At 45.5% G+C, this 20,945-nt stretch overlaps 1 protein-coding gene across 1 annotated transcript in view; it reads right to left on the bottom strand.

Annotated features, from left to right (window-relative positions):
* LOC141117588 (uncharacterized) overlaps positions 1-20,945 on the bottom strand; it is a 117,195-nt gene that overhangs the window by 65,515 nt on the left and 30,735 nt on the right. Inside the window, exon 2 of the mRNA XM_073610511.1 lies at positions 297-378. Within this exon, the coding sequence (XP_073466612.1) occupies positions 297-339 (43 nt within the window). The 5' untranslated portion in view covers positions 340-378. The remainder of the gene's footprint in view (positions 1-296; positions 379-20,945) is intronic.

Raw genomic sequence — 20,945 nt, 5'->3', positions numbered from 1 at the left:
GGCAGTGTGTGTGATTCAGGGCATTGTGAGTACTGAGAGGCACTGTGAGTAAAGCGGGTACTATGCGTACCAAGGGGCCCTGTGTGTGTGACTGGAGGGCACTGTAAATGAGAAGCACTGCGAGTAAACACAGGAGCATTGTGAGTAAACCAAAACAGTGGAAATACCCATTAGAAGGTCCCTTCTTCTAGGTAATCATAATACACCCAGCCTATACCTTGAAGCATAGAAATATCTCAGTGCATCATTACCCCTTTGCCTGAGTTTAACATTGGAGGATAACATTATAAACTTACCATGTGTAGTCAATAAAATGAATATTAACACGTTAGTATCCATGTTTCTTCTTCTTTCAGTTAACCATTTTCTCTTGTTGGGCTAAAAGAGTAAAAAACAAAATGTTAAAAACACAGAAACTTCCTACTGTATCTACAGTCTGGTACATTTTACTTCTTTCGTAGAGTGAACTTACATAGTTATATAGTCGGTAAGGCTGAAAAAAGACAATAGTCCATCCAGTTCAACCTGTGTAGGTGCATGTGTATCAGTGTCTATAATCATTTCCCATATCCCTATATGTTCTGTCCTTTAAGATGTATATATAAGAGTCTTTTAAAGATATCCACCACCAATTGCGGAAGAGAGTTCCACATCCTTATTGCCCTAACAGTGAAGAACCCCCTACGCAGTGGGGTGTGCAATGTGCTCTGATTTTGTCTTTTTTACTTTCTAAAAGACTATGTGTCTCTCGTAATCTATTTTAGCAGCCCTGATTGCGATTTTACATTTTTTATTGCATTCCTTCTAGTGCAGGAATGCTGGTGGTTACCCATTCCCTTTATATTTTTTAAAGGCCATACTTTTCTCCTTGAAGAGGCTACTCACATTAGGTTTATCCACCCAGGTTTAATTTACTTGTCAAATTTGCTTATTGATTTTGAAAATATAAACATTGGTACAATTAACAAAATATTGATTACATTAAATGGTTTAATTTTCACTCCACTATACTGTATTGCCCAATGGAATGCGCTGTTTGATACCTTTGTTTAACCACTTAAAATTCTGTGTTTTTGTACTACCCATATGCCTCCTTCCTGTGATTTATGGTAAATGCGATCATCCTATGATCGCTAGATCCCAAGTTATCACGTATCTCCACATCTGAGATCAGACTTGAATCACTAAAGAGGAAAAGTGCACAACAAACAGCCACGTCCGTAAGTATTGAGGAAACAGGAATGGGGTGATACTGAGCATTACCAAAAGGGTGGACTCTTTAGGCTAAAGCCACGTACACACGAGCAGACTTTTCGACCGGACTGGTCCGACGGACCAAGTCCGGCGGACAATTCGACCGTGTGTGGGCTTCATCGGACCTGCAGCGGACTTTTTCAGTCGAAAATCTGACGGACTTTAGATTTGGAACATGCTTCAAATCTTTCCGACGGACTCAAGGCCGGTCAAAAAATCCGCTCGTCTATATGCTAGTCCGACGGACGAAAACCGACGCTAGGGCAGCTATTGGCTACTGCCTATCAACTTCCTTATTTTAGTCCGGTTGTACATCATCACGTACGAATCCATCGGACTTTGGTGTGATCGTGTGTAGGCAAGTCCGGTCGTTAGAAAGTCAGTCGAAAGTCCGTCGTAACTCCGTTGAAAGTCCATCGGAAAGACCGTCGGACCTTTGTTGTCAAAAAGTCCGACCGTGTGTACGCGGCATTAGAAACCATGGAGAAAAGACATACTTTAAACAATCAAATTTATTGAGATTAACATTTACATAGAATAATCAAAAATAGATAAAAATGTGACATATGTCACATTTTTATCTATTTTTGATTATTCTATGTAAATGTTAATCTCAATAAATTTGATTGTTTATAGTATGTCTTTTCTCCATTGTTTCTTAGCCTAAAAAGTCCGCCCTTTTGGTAATACTCAGTACTACCCCATTCCTGTTTCATCAGACTTGAATAATTCGTAATTAATAGATCTAACAGGGCATTCTTTCTAGTTGGTGAATCCACCATTTGGGACATGAAGTTGTCCTGTAAAAAATTCATGAAGTGACGGGCCTTTGGTGATTGAGCTGTTCCCTCTGCCCAGTCGATATCGGGATAATTGAAGTCCTCCATTATGATTACATTACCCTGTTTCTCTGCCATTTCTAACTGAGATAGTAGTTCCAGCTCCTCCTTCATGTTGGGTGGCCTATAGCATACCCCCACTATTAATTTCTCACTCACCTCCTCTCTTTGAAGTTCTACCCATACCGATTCCACCTTCCCCTAGTCCCATACATAATGTGGCTCCTCTCTACCACCCTTACATCACTTTTGATATATATATACACACCCCTCCTCCTCTTCTAGCTTCCCTATCTTTTTGATACAAGGAATACCCCTGTATATGGCCAGCCAATCGTGTGAGCTGTCAAACCAAGTTTCAACTATTCCCACAAAGTCTAAATTCTCCTTGTGTAATAGCAGCTCCAGATCTACTATTTTGTTAGCTAGACTTCTAGCATTTGTGTATACTCCTCTTATTGTTGTATCAGTGCATATTGTTTTCTTACTTTGTTTCTCCTGGCTTTGCTTTTGAATTTGAATTGCCCACTCACTTACCCCGTGATTGGTTGTTATGGTTGTATTTTCACTGCTATTACTACTGCTGACTCTCCTATCACCCTCTGTCACCTGCTCCCTGTCGGCTATCGTTTTCTCTGGTCCATCCCCCAACACCCAGTTTAACCACTTGCCGACCGCCTAACGACAATATACGTCGGCAGAATGGCACGGGCAGGCAAAATCACGAGGCGGTCAGCTTCCTTCCAGGAGCAATCCGTGCTGAGGCGGAGGCCATAAATTCATGACCACCCCCTCACGATCGCTCCCGGCAAATGAAAATCTTCCTCTGCTGCTGTAATGTAAACAGCGGCAGAGGAAGTGATGTCATCTCTCCTCGTGTCGGTCTTTTCGTTCAGGCGCAGAGGAGAGAAGACATCCAAGTAAGTGCACCAACACTACACTTACAGTAGAACACTCAGGCACACTTTTCACCCCTCAATCACCCCCCCCTGCACCCCCTGTCACAGTGACACCAATAGCAGTTTTTTTTTTTTTTTTTACTGATTACTGCATTGGTGTCATTTTGTGACAGTTATAAGTGGTAGGGCAGTTAGTGTTAGGCCCCTTTAGGTCTAAGGTACCCCCCTAATCCCCCCTAATAAAGGTTTAACCTCTTGATCACCCCCCGTCGCCAGTGTCACTAAGCGATCGTTTTTCTGATCGCTGTATTAGTGTCACAGGTGACGCTAGTTAGGCAGGTAAGCATTTAGGTTCGCCGTCAGCTTTTTATAGCGTCAGGTACCCCCATATACTACCTAGTAAAGGTTTTAACCCCCTGATTGCCCCCTAGTTAACCCTTTCACCAGTGATCACCGTATAACTATTATGCCCCGTACACACGGTCGGACTTTGTTCGGACATTCCGACAACAAAATCCTAGGATTTTTTCCGACGGATGTTGGCTCAAACTTGTTTTGCGTACACACGGTCGCACAAAGTTGTCGGAATTTCCGATCGCCAAGAACGCGGTGACGTACACCACGTACGACGAGACTAGAAAAGGCCGGTTCAGAACCAAGCGCGGCAACCTTTGGGCTCCTTTTGCTAATCTCGTGTTAGTAAAAGTTTGGTGAGAGACGATTCGCGCTTTTTCAGACTCGTGGCTTTCAGATCGTTTTCTGCCGTTCAGTTTGTGCTTGTGGGTTTGTATCTGCTCTTCAGTGCGTGCAGTCAGTTCGTATCGGAGTTTTCTGTGCGATCTTGCCCGCTCGTTGCTGTTTTTCAGGTCGCTCTTCACAGGCCTTGCTGTTCTTCAGTGCGTTCTGTTACTTCGTTCTGAGCAGCCGACCGTTTTCTAGCCATGTTTCGTATGCGTACTCCTCGTAGAGTTCGTGCTGTGCGGGGGCTTGGTGTTGGGGTCCTGACCTTGACACAAGTCCAGTCCATGAACAGGGTGGGGAGGAGTTCATGGACCAAGAATTGGTTGCTTCAGCGTGACCAGTTCTCTCATATGCCTTTGCTCCGTGAGATCCGTGAGAATAAACCTGATGATTTCAGGAACTTTCTCAGGATGACGGACCCCGTGTTTCACCGTTTGTTGGCTTCGCTGACCCCCTATATTAGCAGGCAGGATACCTGCATGAGGCAAGCCATCACTCCGGAGCAGAGGTTGGTTGCTACCTTGCGGTATTTGGCCACAGGGAGAAGCCTGCAGGACTTGAAGTTCTCGACAGGCATCTCCCCCCAGGCTCTGGGGATCATGATCCCAGAGACCTGTTCTGCCATCATCCAGGTCCTGCAGAAGGAGTATATGAAGGTAAGATTTTTATCCTTTTATATCACATTTTATTGTATTGAATGTTTGATAATATATTGTATTTCTTCCCTCATTCCCTAATTACCATGATTGTAATATGCTGTGAATGTCCCCTTTGTTCTCATGCATGCTGGATTTTTAGGTAATTATTATTTTATGTCCTTCATACATATTTGCCCTTCAATAACCTCCCCAGCATGGTGTCTCCTGGCCTATATTCACCTCATGTAGTCACTTAACAATGTATTTTATCAGCTCCATAGTAGTGCTTTACCCCAAACACCCCCTAAAATGTTTGGAAATGTTATTTTTGATTTAAATTCAGGCAGAGTGCCAGAGGCTTTTTTTTGTGGTGTCCCCAAATTTTTTTTAACCCCCCCCCCCAACTGCTAAGTCAGCTGATCCCAATTCTCTATCCTCAATCATCTATCTGCTGACTTTGCCAAACCCATACACACTATACCCATCTCTTTACTGGTCAGATTTATGGATGAATTCCCCAAAGCATGTAGTGCAAGGGCCTGCCTGTATACTTTCCAATGGTACTGTTTAAAGTTTTTGTATCCTATTATTATCTTGATAGGTAATAGCAGAATGTTCAAATGTCCTCAAATGTGTACAGTGTGTATTTATATCTTTGTATTATGACACTTCTTACCTGTCCAGTGGTCTGCCAATAGTGTAACTAAGGAGGGGCTGTTCCAAGTAATACCCATTATTTAGGCATTCATCTCTCAATGAAGTGAAGAGGGTTACCTGTCCAAGAGTCCCCCCCCCATAATGTTAGAAATGGCCCATGAGAGGGGGGGAGGGGGAATATGATAGGTGTACCTTATACTTTGTTGTTGTTAAATTCCCCTTAGTAAATGCTATCTGGAGGTTGCCCCATAATGTTTGTGTCTAATCTGCTTGCCATGTTTCTGTGAAAAAATAGTAATGTTTATTTTTTTTTCCTCAACAGTTTCCTTCAACGCCACAGGAATGGCAGACTGTGGCCTCCCACTTTGCCCAGCGGTGGGACTTTCCTAACTGCGGAGGGGCAATTGATGGGAAACACGTCCACATCGTCCCACCACCCAACTTGGGGTCGTACTATTATAATTACAAGGGGTTTAATAGTATAGTGATGTTGGCGGTGGTGTCGGCTAATTACGAGTTCTTGTATGTGGACGTGGGGAAGAATGGCCGGATGTCCGATGGTGGAGTGATCGCCCAGACGGAGTTCTACAGGCGTCTCCAGAATGGCAGCTTGGACTTGCCACCTCCAGAGGACAATGTTGAAGGTCTCCCATTTGTGTTTGTTGCTGATGAAGCATTTGCACTGGGGGACCACCTGATGCGGCCATTCCCGATGAGGACCCTCACCCCGGAACAGAGGGTTTTTAATTACCGGCTGGCCAGACCCCGAAGAGTGGTGGAGAACACATTTGGAATCCTGGCCAGCCGGTTCCGATTATTTCTGACACCCATCCATATGGCGGAGTATAAACTGAACCATATAATACTTGCCTACTGTGTTCTCCATAATTTTTTAAGAAAACATTCAGCCAACTATGCTGGCTCAGTTGGGCCTGAGGCTGGAATCCCTAATCCATCAACACTGACGGCGCTTGAAAGTGGCCGTCCTGGCTTGCCCTCCCTGAATGCTCGTGATGTCCGGTTACGCTACCTGGAGTTCTTTGCGGGTAGGGGGGCTATCAATATGCCAGACAATCTGTGACACCTTTTTCAAATAAAAAACAACCAAAAGAAATTCTTTGTGGACATTTACTGCTTGTGTTTGTTTTAGCTGACCCTGACAGAAATGTGTTGAGTGCAGAAAATGTCGTGATTGGGTAACCTTATAAAAAACAGTGTTGGCTGGTACTTCCTAAATGCAAAAACACATTTCACTACAAGTGCACTTGCAACTGCACTGAACCTGCACTTGTAGTGCAAAGAGGATTTGCCCTTAGGAAATAACCCCTTTTTTGCATAAAACAGCAATTACATCACCCCAAAAGTGTTGTAGTGTTGAGACAATAATCCACACATTCTTGAGTAAGGCACTTTTTTATACCTGCACAATCACATGTGCATTTCCCAAAGGTTTTTAAAACAAACCAACATGTTTGTTGTATAACAATGTTTGCAGTAGCATTATCAAAAATCGAAATATCCATTTCAGATAAAACAGGCCTGTGTAAAACCAACAAGAAAGCCAAAAAACTTGAACTTACAAAGTTCACATATGGTAAAACCTGAAGGCTATATCAGACATGAGTATTTATGAACTGTGTTTGATATAGCGTTCAGATGGGGGGAAATCACCCCTGGAAAAGCCAAATTTGGAAGATGCACACCAATTTACGAATGTCAACATGTGCTATCTGCCATCAGGGGGGATCAAGGGATGTGTTTTGGGAGAGCAAGCCCTTCCTCAACGCTACTCTATAATTGAGGAAGGGGTTGCACCCCCAAAACGCGTCCATTGATCTCCCGTGATGGCAGATAGCACATGTTGGCACACTGTGTGCATCCTCCAAATTTGGCTTTTCTAAACATTGAAAAAATTTTGGTACGATAAAACAGGTGATTTTGTGGGGTTTAAATTCGCCCCAAAACATCAATGATGTTATTATTTTTTTTAATAACATCACTGATTTGTTGCTGGATGTTTTGCAATTGGAGATTACACCCCATGATCTCCCCGATCAGTATCTGGGCACTTTCAGATGTAAAGCGTTCTGGATCACGATCACCTAAAAAGAGATAAAGAACAAAAAAAAAGGTCTCAAAAATCTGCCACCATCCATCTCTTTTACCTGAGCCTGTGGTCGCAGACACTCACCTGTTGTGGTGCCAATCTCCACCACGTCTTCTTCTTCCTCCTGCTCTTCTTCTTGTGTTGGTATTTCCCCTTCTTCCAGAGGGGGGGGTCTCTGGTCTCCTGGGATGAGGGGTGTCCGAGTCTTTTCTCCCCTATGTAAAACAAAAATGGTATACTTAGCACACAGATATTTGATGGCAGAACTAGAAATAGGAAACATTGCTCGGAAGTGGGGTACAATTGTCTATTTTAGCAGAGTTCCAAGATGTATATTTTTTATTGCCCTTTGTCAAGCTGCAATACTTTACCTGTTTGGTACAAGCTTCACAGATGTAGCCCCCCCTATAGTATACACTGGAGCACCTGTGTGCCCCCCCAAATGGTGTTCTTGTGTCCCACACTAGTGCTCCAGTGTCCAGATGTGAAAACAGCTGCTCAGTGTCCTCTCCTTACACACAATCTAGTTTGCATTTCATTCTAGTAACAAACCCATCTACACAAACAAATATTTGGCATCCAAGTAGGCCCCCAAAAATGTGTGAAAATGCATATGGCCTAAACAATGGTGTTTTAGAGGCCGAAAGAAAAATGTTTGATACGAACGAATAATGTGCCCATGAACATTAAAGTTGACCTTTTGAAACGTTACAACTAATAAAAGCATATGGAGCAGAACGAACGTAATAAAGACAGAAAGAATAGGAACACAGCACAACTACTTACTTTTTTGCAGCACTCTCCGGATCTTTCGGTACTGCTCTGGCTCTCTCAACTTCAGGTCCGACCACCGCTTCCTGAGCTGATCTTTAGACCTTCGTACCCCGAAATTCCGCTCTAGACTCCTGACCACTTTCGCCATGATCTTGGCCTTTCGGATGTTCGGGTTGGGGTAAGGCCCCTATTTTCCGTCATAGTCGGACTTCCTCATGATGTCGACCATCTCCAACATCTCCCCAAACGACATATTTGTGGCCTTAAAACGTCTCCTTCTGGATCAGGACGTGCCTGGATCTGCCCTTTCCTCCTCCTCGTTGCTACAATTAGCCCGCACCTGCTGTATGTCCGCCATCATGCTCTTCCCCCACTGCGCCGAACGAAAAGGGGCGGGGAATACACTAGAAAGAACGTCAGGGGCGGGCGGAGTTACACGCATGCGCAGTGTATATAAAGCGTAACACGCGTGCGTATTACGTTTGATCTGTGAGCGGAGGAAGGAGCATTGGACGCGCCAATCGTAAGAACGAAGGTAAGAGACAAACTTGTGCCTATACTGCTTCTAGATTGAGGCCTATATTGTAACAAGATTAGGAGAGTTTTGTGTGACATTAGGCTTTGTCTTGTGTTGTGTCTTGCAGTGAACATGGATATGGTACTCAAAGATAAGGACTTCATTTCAGTATTCATAGAGATGCTAAGGGAGCTGCCCTGTCTGTGGGAGATTAAACACCCCCATTACAAGAACCAAGCAAAGAGGAAGGCAGCACTGGAGCAATTGTGTGAAATTGTGAAGCAGGTGATCCCCACGGCAGACATCACTTATTTAAAGATTTTCATTGGTGGCCTGAGGAGCACATATCTAAGGGAGCGCAATAAAGTCCTGGATTCACAGAGATCCGGAGCAGCAGGTGACATCTATGTCCCCAGGATGTTGTACTACGACAGGCTGCACTTTCTGGCAGGCCAGACTGAACCCAGGCCATCCCTCTCCAGTCTTCCTTCCACGCTTCCTTCCCCCCCGGCTGAGGCTTCTGACGCCCAACCTGGGCCTTCCAGGCCGCATGTGGAGGAGCCCAGATTGAGCCAGGTATAGCATTCCTCTAAATATTTCTGCTTGTCCAATCAATGATGTGAACTATATGTTAGTTGGGAGTACTAATTTAAGATTGTGATTGATGATGCAAAACATTACAACTATTTCCCTTTTTCATACACAGGGAAGTCTCAGCCAGGAGGTGGCCGGGCCGAGCCGGCTGGCTGATATCAAGGTCCCTCCACCCCCCCTGAAAACAGAAAGTGGCAGTAGGATGAGTGCCCTAGAGGAGGCGGCTATCAGATTCTTTTGGAGGGCTACAGAGGTCCTGGGAGCACCACACACCAGGCAGGAGAACATTGCTGCATTCATAGCCTATAAAATGCAGAGGATGGAGGAGGGCCAAAAAGCCATGTGTGAGGCCCTCATATCGGAGGCTCTGGCGAAAGGTATGAGGGGCCAAATTACACCTCACACACAGCTTTGGGATGGTCCTCCTCCTCCTCCTGCAGGTCCTACTCCTCCTCCAGGTCCTACTCCTCCTCCTGCCACATCTCCAACTGCACAGCCACAGCCGGGAATGAAGCGTGAAAGGAAGACCAGACAGTGAGGATCCTGGATCCAGTCTGTTGGGCAAAAAAATGCAGCCTCTTGTGGTACCACAGCCTGCGGACACACATGTCATCTGCTGCTATCCAAGTCTCTGTGAATCCCGGACCAGACTGCCCTCCCTTACATATGGACTCCTCAGGCCACCAATTTTGATGTTGAAGAATTGATGTCTGCCGTGGGGGTCCCAGGCTTCGCTAATTTCTCTTGTTGATCCAGTGTTGCCTTCCTCTTTGTTTGGTTCTGATCCCTTAATAAAGGATTTTTGTTTTGAATTATACTCTCCTATGTGTTTTACTTCAAAAAGGACAGTTTTTTTGTGAGGATTCAGGTACATTTCAAATATACAATGTGAAATGAACAAGGGAAACCAACAACAAACAATCTCCTTGAGATTAAATAATAAAAGATATCAATGGTGTTGGGGTAACTTGACACACAAAACACACCCAAAAATATTCTGGAGTAAAAATAAAAATAACATTGAACAAAGATCAGCCTTGCAAAAAATACAAACATTAAATAAAAAAAAAGGCTTAAAATCCAAAATAAAAAAAAATTAAAAAATATCAAACTGTCAGATGTGACAACTAATAACAATATATTCAGGGAATCCCACTAAAAAAAACACAAATAAAAGTTTGTGAGAAGTGTGTGTGAATACGAGCAGCAAAACAACTTAATTCTTGTCACATTATAAAGAAGAAGAGAGTGCGCTGTATTAAACCATTTTTAACATTGCAGCGTGACGAAAGTGCTGTATCCATTGCGAACGCTAAGTTTACCAGAACGAGCTGTCCCGTGTTGGAATTTCTTCTGAGCATGCATGGCACTTTGTGCGTCGGAACAGGCCACACACGGTCGGAATTGACGCGATCGGATTTTGTTGTCGGAAAATTTTATCTCCTGCTGTCCAACTTTGTGTGTCGGAAAATCCGATGGAAAATGTCCGATGGCGCCCACACACGGTCGGAATTTCCGACAACACGCTCTGATCAGACATTGTCCATCGGAAAATCCGACCGTGTGTACGGGGCATTAGGGGTGACGCTGGTTAGTTAGTTTCTTTTTTATAGTTTCAGGGCACCCGCCGTTTATTACCTAATAAAGATTTAACCCCCGATCGCCCGGCGGGTAATATAAGTTAGGTTTTAGGGTCAGAGAGGGTCTGCATCGCCCCAGGCAGCGTCAGGTTAGTTCCAGTAGCGCTAACACCCACGCACGCAGCATACACCTCCCTTAGTGGTATAGTATCTGAACGGATCAATATCTGATCTGATCAGATCTGTACTAGCGTCCCCAGCAGTTTAGGGTTCCCAAAAACGCAGTGTTAGCGGGATCAGCCCAGATACCTGCTAGCACCTGCGTTTTGCCCCTCGGCCCACCCAAGTGCAGTATCGATCGATCACTGTCACTTACAAAACACTAAACACACATAACTGCAGCGTTCGCAGAGTCAGGCCTGATCCCTGCGATCGCTAACAGTTTTTTTTGGTAGCATTTTGATACAGTCGCTAACAGTCAGGAGCTTTTTTGCCTGTGAGTCTCACTACTGTACCACTAAATTTAGAGCACAAAATGGCAAATCGAAGGTACAGTAGTGAAGAGCCCTACACGTTTCTGAGCATGACAGATAGTGAAGAGGAAGTCACTCATCTGTCAGATTCAGGCTCAGAATACGATCCTGTAGACGACAGCGGCTCCATGACAGATAACTCTGACGACAGAGTTGTGGTCCCTGCCAAGGTCAGGCGTACCAGACCCTGATCTTCTGCTGCTGTTGAGGTGCAAGAACCGGAGGTCTCTCGTATGGAGCAGAGCAGTACTAGCGCCGCTACTCCTTCTGGTGAACTGGCAAACACCAGCGGCCTAGTACACCCTGGTCGTAGTCAAACCAGCACTGCAGTAACACTTGGTGACGTGGCTAGTCCCATAAGTGCAGTTCAAGCTGGTGAGGTGGCAAGCACAAGTAGTGTCCCGCTGCCACCAAGAAGAAGACAAACACAAGCCCGTCGTGTCCATAGTGCCCTTCCTGCTGCATTCGCCAATCCTAATTGGGAACCCACCACTTCTGCAGCACCTGTACTTACCCCATTCACTGGCCAACCCGGCATTCAGGTGGAAACAGTTGATTTTAAGTCACTTGATTTTTATTCGCTGTTTTTCACCGAAGATCTCTATAGATCTATTGTGGACCAAAGCATTTTTTACGCTGGTCAACACATCGCCACTATTCCCCAGTCCTCCCTTGCCAGAGATTGGAGACCAATTACGGTTTCCGAATTTAAGATCTTTCTGGGCCTATCCCTCAACATAGGAATAACTAAAAAGAGTGAGTTGCGGTCATATTGGTCCACTGACCCAATTCACCATATGCCCATGTTCTCTGCCTCCATGACCAGGACACAATACGAGCAGATCTTGCGGTTCATGCACTTCAACAACAATGAACTCTGTTGTCCCCGTGGAGACCCTGGATACGATCAGCTCTACAAAATTCGGCCCCTCGTAAACCACTTCAACCAACATTTTGCAGACTTGTTTACTCCCCATCAAGTTGTCTGCGTTGATGAGTCCCTGATTAAGTTTTCTGGCCGCTTGTCATTCAAACAGTACCTTCCCAGCACGCGTGCCAGATACGGGGTCAAGATGTATAAGCTCTGTGACAGGGCCACAGGCTATACATGTAGTTTTATGGTTTACGAGGGCAAAGATAGTCACGTAGAGCCGACAAACTGCCCTGACTACATAGGAAGCGCTGGCAAGATTGTGTGGGACTTGGTGTCACCCTTATTCGGAAAGGGGTACCACTTGTACGTGGACAATTATGACACGAGCATGCCACTTTTTAGTCACCTTTTTGATCATCAGATTGGAGCATGTGGCACAGTGTGACCTAATCGCCGGGGCTTTCCCCAGCGGCTTGTAGATTCCCGTCTTAGGCTGGGGGAGAGAGCCTGCTTGAAGTGTAATAACTTGCTTGCTATGAAGTGGAGGGATAAGAACAATGTTTTCATTCTTACCTCCCTTCATGCAGACACGATGGTCCAAATTACTACGGTGACTGGTGTTGTGGAGAAACCCTCTGTGTCCACAAATATAACCAAAATATGGGAGGGGTGGACCTCAACGACCAATTGTTGGCGCCGTACCTAGTTACCCGTAAGGCCAGACGCTGGCACAAAAAAGTGTCTAATTATTTATATCAATTGGTTTGCTGAACGCTCATGTGCTATACAGAGCTTCAGGATGGACTGGATCCTTCCTTAAATTCCAGGAAGAGAACATCAGAGCCCTTCTTAAATTACCGTATTTATCGGCGTATAACACGCACTTTTTTCCCCTTAAAATCAGGGGAAAGTCGCAGGTGCGTGTTATACGCCGATGCCCTGCGATCCGGAGCTGTCAAAACGTTAAAATCGCCGACCGCGATTTGAAAATGGCGCCGCCGGCGCCGAAATACACAGAGCCGGTCCTCGGCTCTTTCCAGCGGCTCTCGTTTACTTTCGGCTCCACTCGTAGTCCCGAGCGGAGCTATCCGAAAATACTCGGATAGTTCCGCTCGGGACTACGAGTGGAACCGAAAGTAAACGAGAGCCGCCGGAAAGACCCGAGGACCGGCTCTGTGTATTTCGGCGCCGGCGGCGCCATTTTCAAATCGCGGTCGGCGATTTTGAAGCAGGGACAGGCTGCACTGGGGAAGGCTGCACTGGGAAAGGCTGCACTGGGGAAGGCTGCACTGGGGAAGGATGCACTGGGGAAGGCTGCACTGACAAGGCTGCACTGGGGAAGGCTGCACTGACATGGCTGCACTGACATAGCTGCACTGGGGAAGGCTGCACTGAGAAGGTTGCACTGGGGAAGGCTGCACTGACAAGGCTGCACTGACATGGCTGCACTGACATGGCTGCACTGACAAGGCTGCACTGGGGAAGGCTGCACTGGGGAAGGCTGCACTGGGGCAAGGCTGCACTGGGATAAGGCTGCAATGGACACTGGGGAAGGCTGCACTGACAAGGCTGCACTGACATGGCTGCACTGGGGCAAGGCTGCACTGAGAAGGCTGCAATGATGGGCATTTAAATGTAAGTTTTTTCCCTTCAACTTCCCTCCTAAAAGTTTTTTTTCCTTAAAATTCCCTCCTAAATTGGGGTGCGTGTTATACGCCGGTGCGTGTTATACGCCGATAAATACGGTAGATTAGAAGTCCGCGCTTAGGAGAATTATAAGGGCTGCAGCCTCCCCCTAATTAATTCCCACTGGTAGTTAATTACCATAAATAACAAAGAAATTGGGGAAATTGGCGCTGCCCTATTAAAGTGATGCTCATTAGATAAACAGAGTCTACCACATCCGCAGGAATAATTAAATTAAATTAAAGATAATTGAAAATGCAAATCCTCTGTGGTGTATAAAGGTAAGTCCCGTGTAAACAACACGTGAAATATTAGGTGAACATTTACCCAAATTTCAGAAGATAAATACAATAAAAAAAATTTTTGGGCGACAGTGTAACACCCCCTAAATGGGGCTAATATCAACAATAGTGATAAATAAATAAATGAATAAATGAATTGAATTACACTTAATTAGAAAATGCAAACCTCTGTGGTGTATAAAAGTAAGTCCCGTGTAGGCGACACGTGAAATATTAAGTGAACATATACCCAAATTACAACAATAAAAAATATTATAAAATAAAAATTGAGTGACAGTGTAACTCCCCCTGACTGGGGCTAATAGCATCAATAGTGAAAATTAATGAATAAATGTAGACATAATAACCTTGCCAGCAACTTATGTCACTTCTATAGGAGCCACATCCATATGCGATTATAGGTGTCATAAGATAAAAGATGGTGACTTTCGTGCTCATTCACGCTAACACTGTGGTAGTGCTTCGTTCCTCCGTGGGATCGCTCCAATGATCCGACTGCTCCAGGACTGGGCTATGTAAATATCACTCGGGGGGTTGATATTAGCCCCATTTAGGGGGTGTTACACTGTCGCCCAAAAAATTTTTTTTATTTTATTTATCTTCTGAAATTTGGGTAAATGTTCACCTAATATTTCACGTGTTGTTTACAGGGGACTTACCTTCATACACCACAGAGGATTTGCATTTTCAATTATCTTTAATTTAATTTAATTATTCCTGCGGATGTGGTAGACTCTGTTTATCTAGTGAGCATCACTTTAATAGGGCAGCGCCAATTTCCCCAATTTCTTTGTTATCAGAGCCCTTCTGTTTCCAGATGGTGCTCCACCTCACCATCCCCAAACAAATGCAGTAAGCCGACTGCATGAGAGGCATTTTCTTTATGTCCTTTTATTGTTCTCTCTCTCTCTATTCTTCTGCTCTTTTTTACTGTATTCTATTCTGCAATGTTTTATTGTTATTATGTTTTATCATGTTTGCTTTTCAGGTATGCAATTTTTTATACTTTACTGTTTACTGTGTTTTATTGTTAACCATTTTTTTGTTTTCAGGTACGCCATTCAGCTGCAGAACGGATTTATTTATCTTGACAGCAACAGCGTTTGCTCCCACGATACATAAAGCCGTGACTCCAGCGCTGTAGGAGGTGATTTCACCATCACAGTTAAAAAAAAAGAGCATATATGCCGAAGCATGGGGGCAGCAGGGGCGGAGGAGCGATTTGCTCCTAACTTTTGGGGCGGATGCCCCCATGCTTCGGCATATATAAATGGTGCATGTATGCCCATCATTAGAAGTGGGTGGATGAAGGGAGGTATTCTAATGGTGGGCATACCCACCAATCAATCTCTTTTTTTCGTTCAGCCCACAGGCTGCATGAAAAAAAAGATTACAATATATGCCCAACAAGGACCAGCAATGTACTGGTATGTTGCTGGACTTTGAGTGGTTATACCAGAATGATGCCTGCAGGTTTAGGTATCATCTTGGTATCATTCTTTTCAGCCAGCGGTCGGCTTTCACGTAAAAGCAATCCTAGCAGCTAATTAGCCGTTAGACTGCTTTTACAAGTAGTGGGAGGGAATGTCCCCCCCCTCCCACCATCTTCCATGTTTTTCTCTGGCTCTCCTGTCCCAACAGGGAACCTGAGAATGCAGCCGGTGATTCGGCCAGCTGACCATAGAGCTGATCAGAGACCAGAATGGCTCCAATCATCTCTATGGCCTAAGAAACCGGAAGCTACGAGAATTTTATGACTTAGATTTTACCGGATGTAAACAGCGCCATTGGGAAATTGGGAAAGCATTTTATCACACCGATCTTGGTGTGGTCGGATGCTTTGAGGGCAGAGGAGAGATCTAGGGTCTAATAGACATCAATCTTTTCAAATAAGAGTACCTGTCACCAGGTGCGTAACTAGAAATCACAGGGCCCCATAGCAAAATGTTGTATGGGCCCCCCCTCAAAAAAATGGCGGGGCTTAAATTAAATAGTGGGCGTGGCTCAAAGGGGCTGTGGTTCGAGTCTGAGATGAATGAGGGATGGAGGAAGGAAGGAAGGAAGGAAGGAAGGAAGGAAGGAAGGAAGGAAGGAAGGAAGGAAGGAAGGAAGGAAGGAAGGAAGGAAGGAAGGAAGGAAGGAAGGAAGGAAGGAAGGAAGGAAGGAAGGAAGGAAGGAAGGAAAGAAAGAAAGAAAGAAAGAAAGAAAGAAAGAAAGAAAGAAAGAAAGAAAGAAAGAAAGAAAGAAAGAAAGAAAGAAAGAAAGAAAGAAAGAAAGAAAGAAAGAAAGAAAGAAAGAAAGAAAGAAAGAAAGAAAGAAAGAAAGAAAGAAAGAAAGAAAGAAAGAAAGAACAGACGCAGATCCTACACCACAATAGCAATATATGTATTCCAGAAAGTTTAACAATTAACAGATAAAGATACTCCAAACACCTGTTGGTGCTTCAATCACCCTCACCTGTGCCCAATGCAGCCTCACCTGTGCCCACCTGTGCCCAATACAGCCTCACCTGTGCCCAATGCAGCCTCACCTGTGCCCAATACTGCCAAGAAAGAAAGAAAGAAAGAAAGAAAGAAAGAAAGAAAGAAAGAACAGACCCAGATCCTACACCACAATAGCAATATATGTATTCCAGAAAGTTTAACAATTAACAGATAAAGATACTCCAAACACCTGGTGTTGGTGCTTCAATCACCCTCACCTGTGCCCAATGCAGAGTGACCAGTGCCCAATGTGGCCTGTGTGTTCCCAATGCAGCGTGGCCTGCCCGTGCCCAATACAGCCTCACCTGTGCCCAATACTGCCTCATCTGTGCCCAATGCAGAGTGTCCAGTGCCCAATGCAGCCTCACCTGTGCCCAATGCAGCGTGGCCAGTGCCCAATGCAGCCTCACCTGTGCCCAATGCAGTGTGTCCAGTGCCCAATGCAGCGTGTCCAGTGCCCAATGCAGCGTGACCTGCCTGTGCCCAATGCAGCATGTCCAATGCCCAATACAGCGTGACCGGCCTGTGCCCAATGCAGCATGACCTGCCTGTGCCCAGTGCAGCATGTCTAGTGCCCAATGCAGCCTCACCTGTGCCCAATGCAGCGTGGCCTGCCCATCCCAATTCAGCCTCACCTGTGTCCAATACTGCCTCACCTTGCCCACCTGTGCCCAATGCAGCCTCACCTGTGCCCAATGCAGCATGACCTGTGCCCAATGCAGCGTGACCTGCCTGTGCCCAATGCAGCATATCCAGTGCCCAATGCAGCCTCACCTGTGCCCAATGTGGCCTGCCTGTTCCCAATGCAGCGTGGCCTGCTCGTGCCCAATACAGCCTCACCTGTGCCCACCTGTGCCCAATGCAGCCTCACCTGTGCCCAATGCAGCCTCACCTGTGCCCAATGCAGCGTGATCCGTGCCCAATACAGCCTCACCTGTGCCCACCTGTGCCCAATGCAGCCTCACCTGTGCCCAATGCAGCCTCACCTGTGCCCAATACTGCCTCACCTGTGCCCAATGCAGCCTCACCTGTGCCCAAATCAGCCTCACCTGTGCCCACTTGTGCCCAATACAGCCTCACCTGTGCCCAATGCAGCCTCCCCTGTGCCCACCTGTGCCCAATGCAGCCTCAACTGTGCCCAATGCAGCCTCACCTATGCCCAATACTGCCTCACCTGTGCCCAATGCAGCCTCACTTGTGCCCAATTCAGCCTCACCTGTGCCCAATGCAGCCTCACCTGTGCCCAATGTAGCGTGGCCCGTGCACAATGCAGTCTCACCTGTGCAGAGAAAGAGGCGAGCCAGTGGTGGAACTACAGAGGACTCGGGAAGGATGAGGAATGCATACTGCAGCCCTCAAATGGCTGTTGGTGAGTTTGGGCTGCCTCGGAGTGGGCAGCGAGCATCGCCCGCACGGTCCCCCAGCCAGGGGAAGTGAGGAGAGGAAGAGGCGAGTTGTGCGTACGAGCAGAGAGCTGTAGTAGCTTTCATTTGAATTTCCTGTGTTCCCGGGACTCCCCATCACATAGCCCCACCTCTTGGCCCGGCGCCTTTGATGACATCACATGTCCCGCATTGGACCGGCGTTCTGTCTATCAAAGGCGCCGGGCCAAGAGGTGGGGCTATGTGACGAGGAGCCCCGGGAACACAGGAAATTCTAATGAAAGCTCTTACAGCTGAGCTCTCTGCTCGTACGGACAGCTTGCCTCTTCCTCTCCTCACTTCCCCTGGCTGGGGGACCGTGTGGGCGGTGCTCGTCCCCCCGCAGTATGCATCCCTATCCTCCCCACGGGCCCCTCTCGGCTGCGGGGCCCCATAGCGACCGCGTGGCTTGCTTTGGTGGTAGTTCCGTCATTGCCTGTCACTACCTATTGCTATCATAGGGGATATTTACATTCCCTGACATAACAATAAAAATGCTAAAAAAAAAAAAAAAATGAAAGGAACAGTTTAAAAATAAGATAAAAAAGAAAAAAAAAAAAAAAAAAAGAAAAAAGCACCCCTGTCCCCCCCTGCTCTCGCGCAAAGGCGAACGCAAGCGTCGGTCTGGCATCAAATGTAAACAGCAATTGTACCATGCATGTGAGGTATCACCATGAAGGTCAGATCGAGGGCAGTAATTTTAGCAGTAGACCTCTTCTGTATATCTTAAGTAGTAACCTGTAAAGGCTTTTAAAGGCTTTTAAAAATGTATGTAGTTTGTCACCACTGCACGTTTGTGCGCAATTTTAAAGCATGTCGTGTTTGGTATCCATGTACTCGGCCTAAGATCATCTTTTTTATTTCATCAAACATTTGGGCAATATAGTGCATTAAAATTAAAAAAGTGTGTTTTTTCCCAAAAAAATGCGTTTGAAAAATAGCTGCGCAAATACTGTGTGAAAAAAAAAATTAAACACCCACCATTTTAATCTGTAGGGCATTTGCTTTTAAAAAATATATAATGTTTGGGGGTTCAAAGTGATTTTCTTGAAAAAAAAAAAAAAATGTTTTCATGTAACAAATAGTGTCAGAAAGGGCTTTGTCTTCAAGTGGTTGGAAGAGTGGGTGATGTGTGACATAAGCTTCTAAATGTTGTGTATAAAATGCCAGGACAGTTCAAAATCCCCCCAAAATGACCCCATTTTGGAAAGTAGACACCCCAAGCTATTTGCTGAGAGGCATGTCGAGTCCATGGAATATTTTATATTGTGACACAAGTTGCTGGAAAAAGACAATTTTTTTTTTTTTTTGCACAAAGTTGTTACTAAATGATATATTGCTCAAACATGCCATGGGAATACGTAAAATGACACCCCAAAATACATTCTTTTGCTTCTCCTGAGTACGGGGATACCACATGTGTGAGACTTTTTGGGAACCTAGCCGCGTACGGGACCCCGAAATCCAAGCACCGCCTTCAGGGTTTCTAAGGGTGTAAATTTTTTTATTTCATTCCTCACTGCCTATCACAGTTTCGGAGGCCATGGAATGCCCAGATGGCACAAAACCCCCCCAAATGACCCCATTTTGGAAAGTAGACACCCCAAGCCATTTGCTGAGAGGTATGGTGAGTATTTTGCAGACCTCGCTTTTGTCACAAAGTTTTGAAAATTGAAAAAGGAAAAAAAAAAAATTTTCTTTTCTTTCTTCATTTTCAAAAACAAATGAGAGCTGCAAAATACTCACCATGCCTCTCAGCAAATAGCTTGGGGTGTCTACTTTCCAAAATGGGGTCATTTGGGGGGGTTTTGTGCCATCTTGGCATTTTATGGCCTTCGAAACTGTGATAGGCAGTGAGGAGTGAAATCAAAAATTTACGCCCTTAGAAATCCTGAAGGCGGTTGTCAGGAAATGATCCATCCGCTGGTAATATCTGTTATTTGGCACGCAGTACTGAGGTCCACCAGCAGGTGTCTCCTGGCAGTTTGGAACTGTCAGGAGAGCTTTTGCCTGTTAATGGTATGTAATCTTTGGGCCGCAGTACTGGCGTCCACCAGCGGATGGATCCTGGCAGTGTGGAGCAGACAGTACCTCCTACAATCAGGTGTCACTTGAGGCCAATCACAGGCCTATAAATACCCGGCAAGCACTCACATGTTTGCCTTGATTTCTTCATTGCCGCCTGACCTGCTAGCGATCTGATCCTGTGCCCTGAACCTGATCCTCTGCCCTGAACCTGATCCTGTCTTCCTGTCCAGATCCCTATCCTGCCCCACCTGTTACCTTGCATCCCTGCCTGCAGTCTGATCCACCCATCCTCTCCCTGTCCTGTGTTCTAACCCCATCTGCTGATCTCCCTGTGTATGACCTTGGCCTGGCTTACGTTTATGTCTCTGGAACATCCCCTGTCCATCTGCTGATCTGCTGTGTATGACCCTGGCCTGGCTATTGTTTATGATCCTGGTATTTCCCATTTATTGTACTTATCTGTCTGTTGTTATTTGTGGGTCTCTGTCTGTGGTTGGTTATTGCACTGTGTCATATTGGAGTTGGTTGTACTATATTACTCACTTACTTTAATAAATTATTATATTTTCACTTATATACGTTTTGGTGTCCTCTGTCGCAGATCAACTTGTGGCAAAATATAAAATATTCCATGGACTCAACATGCCTCTCAACAAATAGATTGGGGTGTCTACTTTTCAAAATGGGGTCATTTGGGGGGGTTTGTGCCATCTGGGCATTTTATGGCCTTCAAAACTGTGATAGGCAGTGAGGAGTGAAATAAAAAATTTACGCCCTTAGAAATGCTGAAGGCTGTACTTGGGTTTCGGGGCCCAGTACGCAGCTAGGCTCCCAAAAAGTCCCACACATGTGGTATCCCCATACTCGGGAGAATAAGCAGAATTTATTTTGGGGTGCAATTCCACATATGCCCATGGCCTGTGTGAGCAATATATCATTTAGTGACAACTTTTTGTAAATTTTTTTTTTGTTTGTCATTATTCAATCACTTGGGACAAAAAAAATAAATATTCAATGG

Source organism: Aquarana catesbeiana, linkage group LG13, assembly GCF_042186555.1.
Source record: "Aquarana catesbeiana isolate 2022-GZ linkage group LG13, ASM4218655v1, whole genome shotgun sequence".
Lineage (NCBI taxonomy): Eukaryota > Metazoa > Chordata > Amphibia > Anura > Ranidae > Aquarana > Aquarana catesbeiana.
The sequence above is the reverse complement of the archived record's forward strand: the minus strand, read 5'-3'. Positions and strand labels throughout refer to the sequence as shown.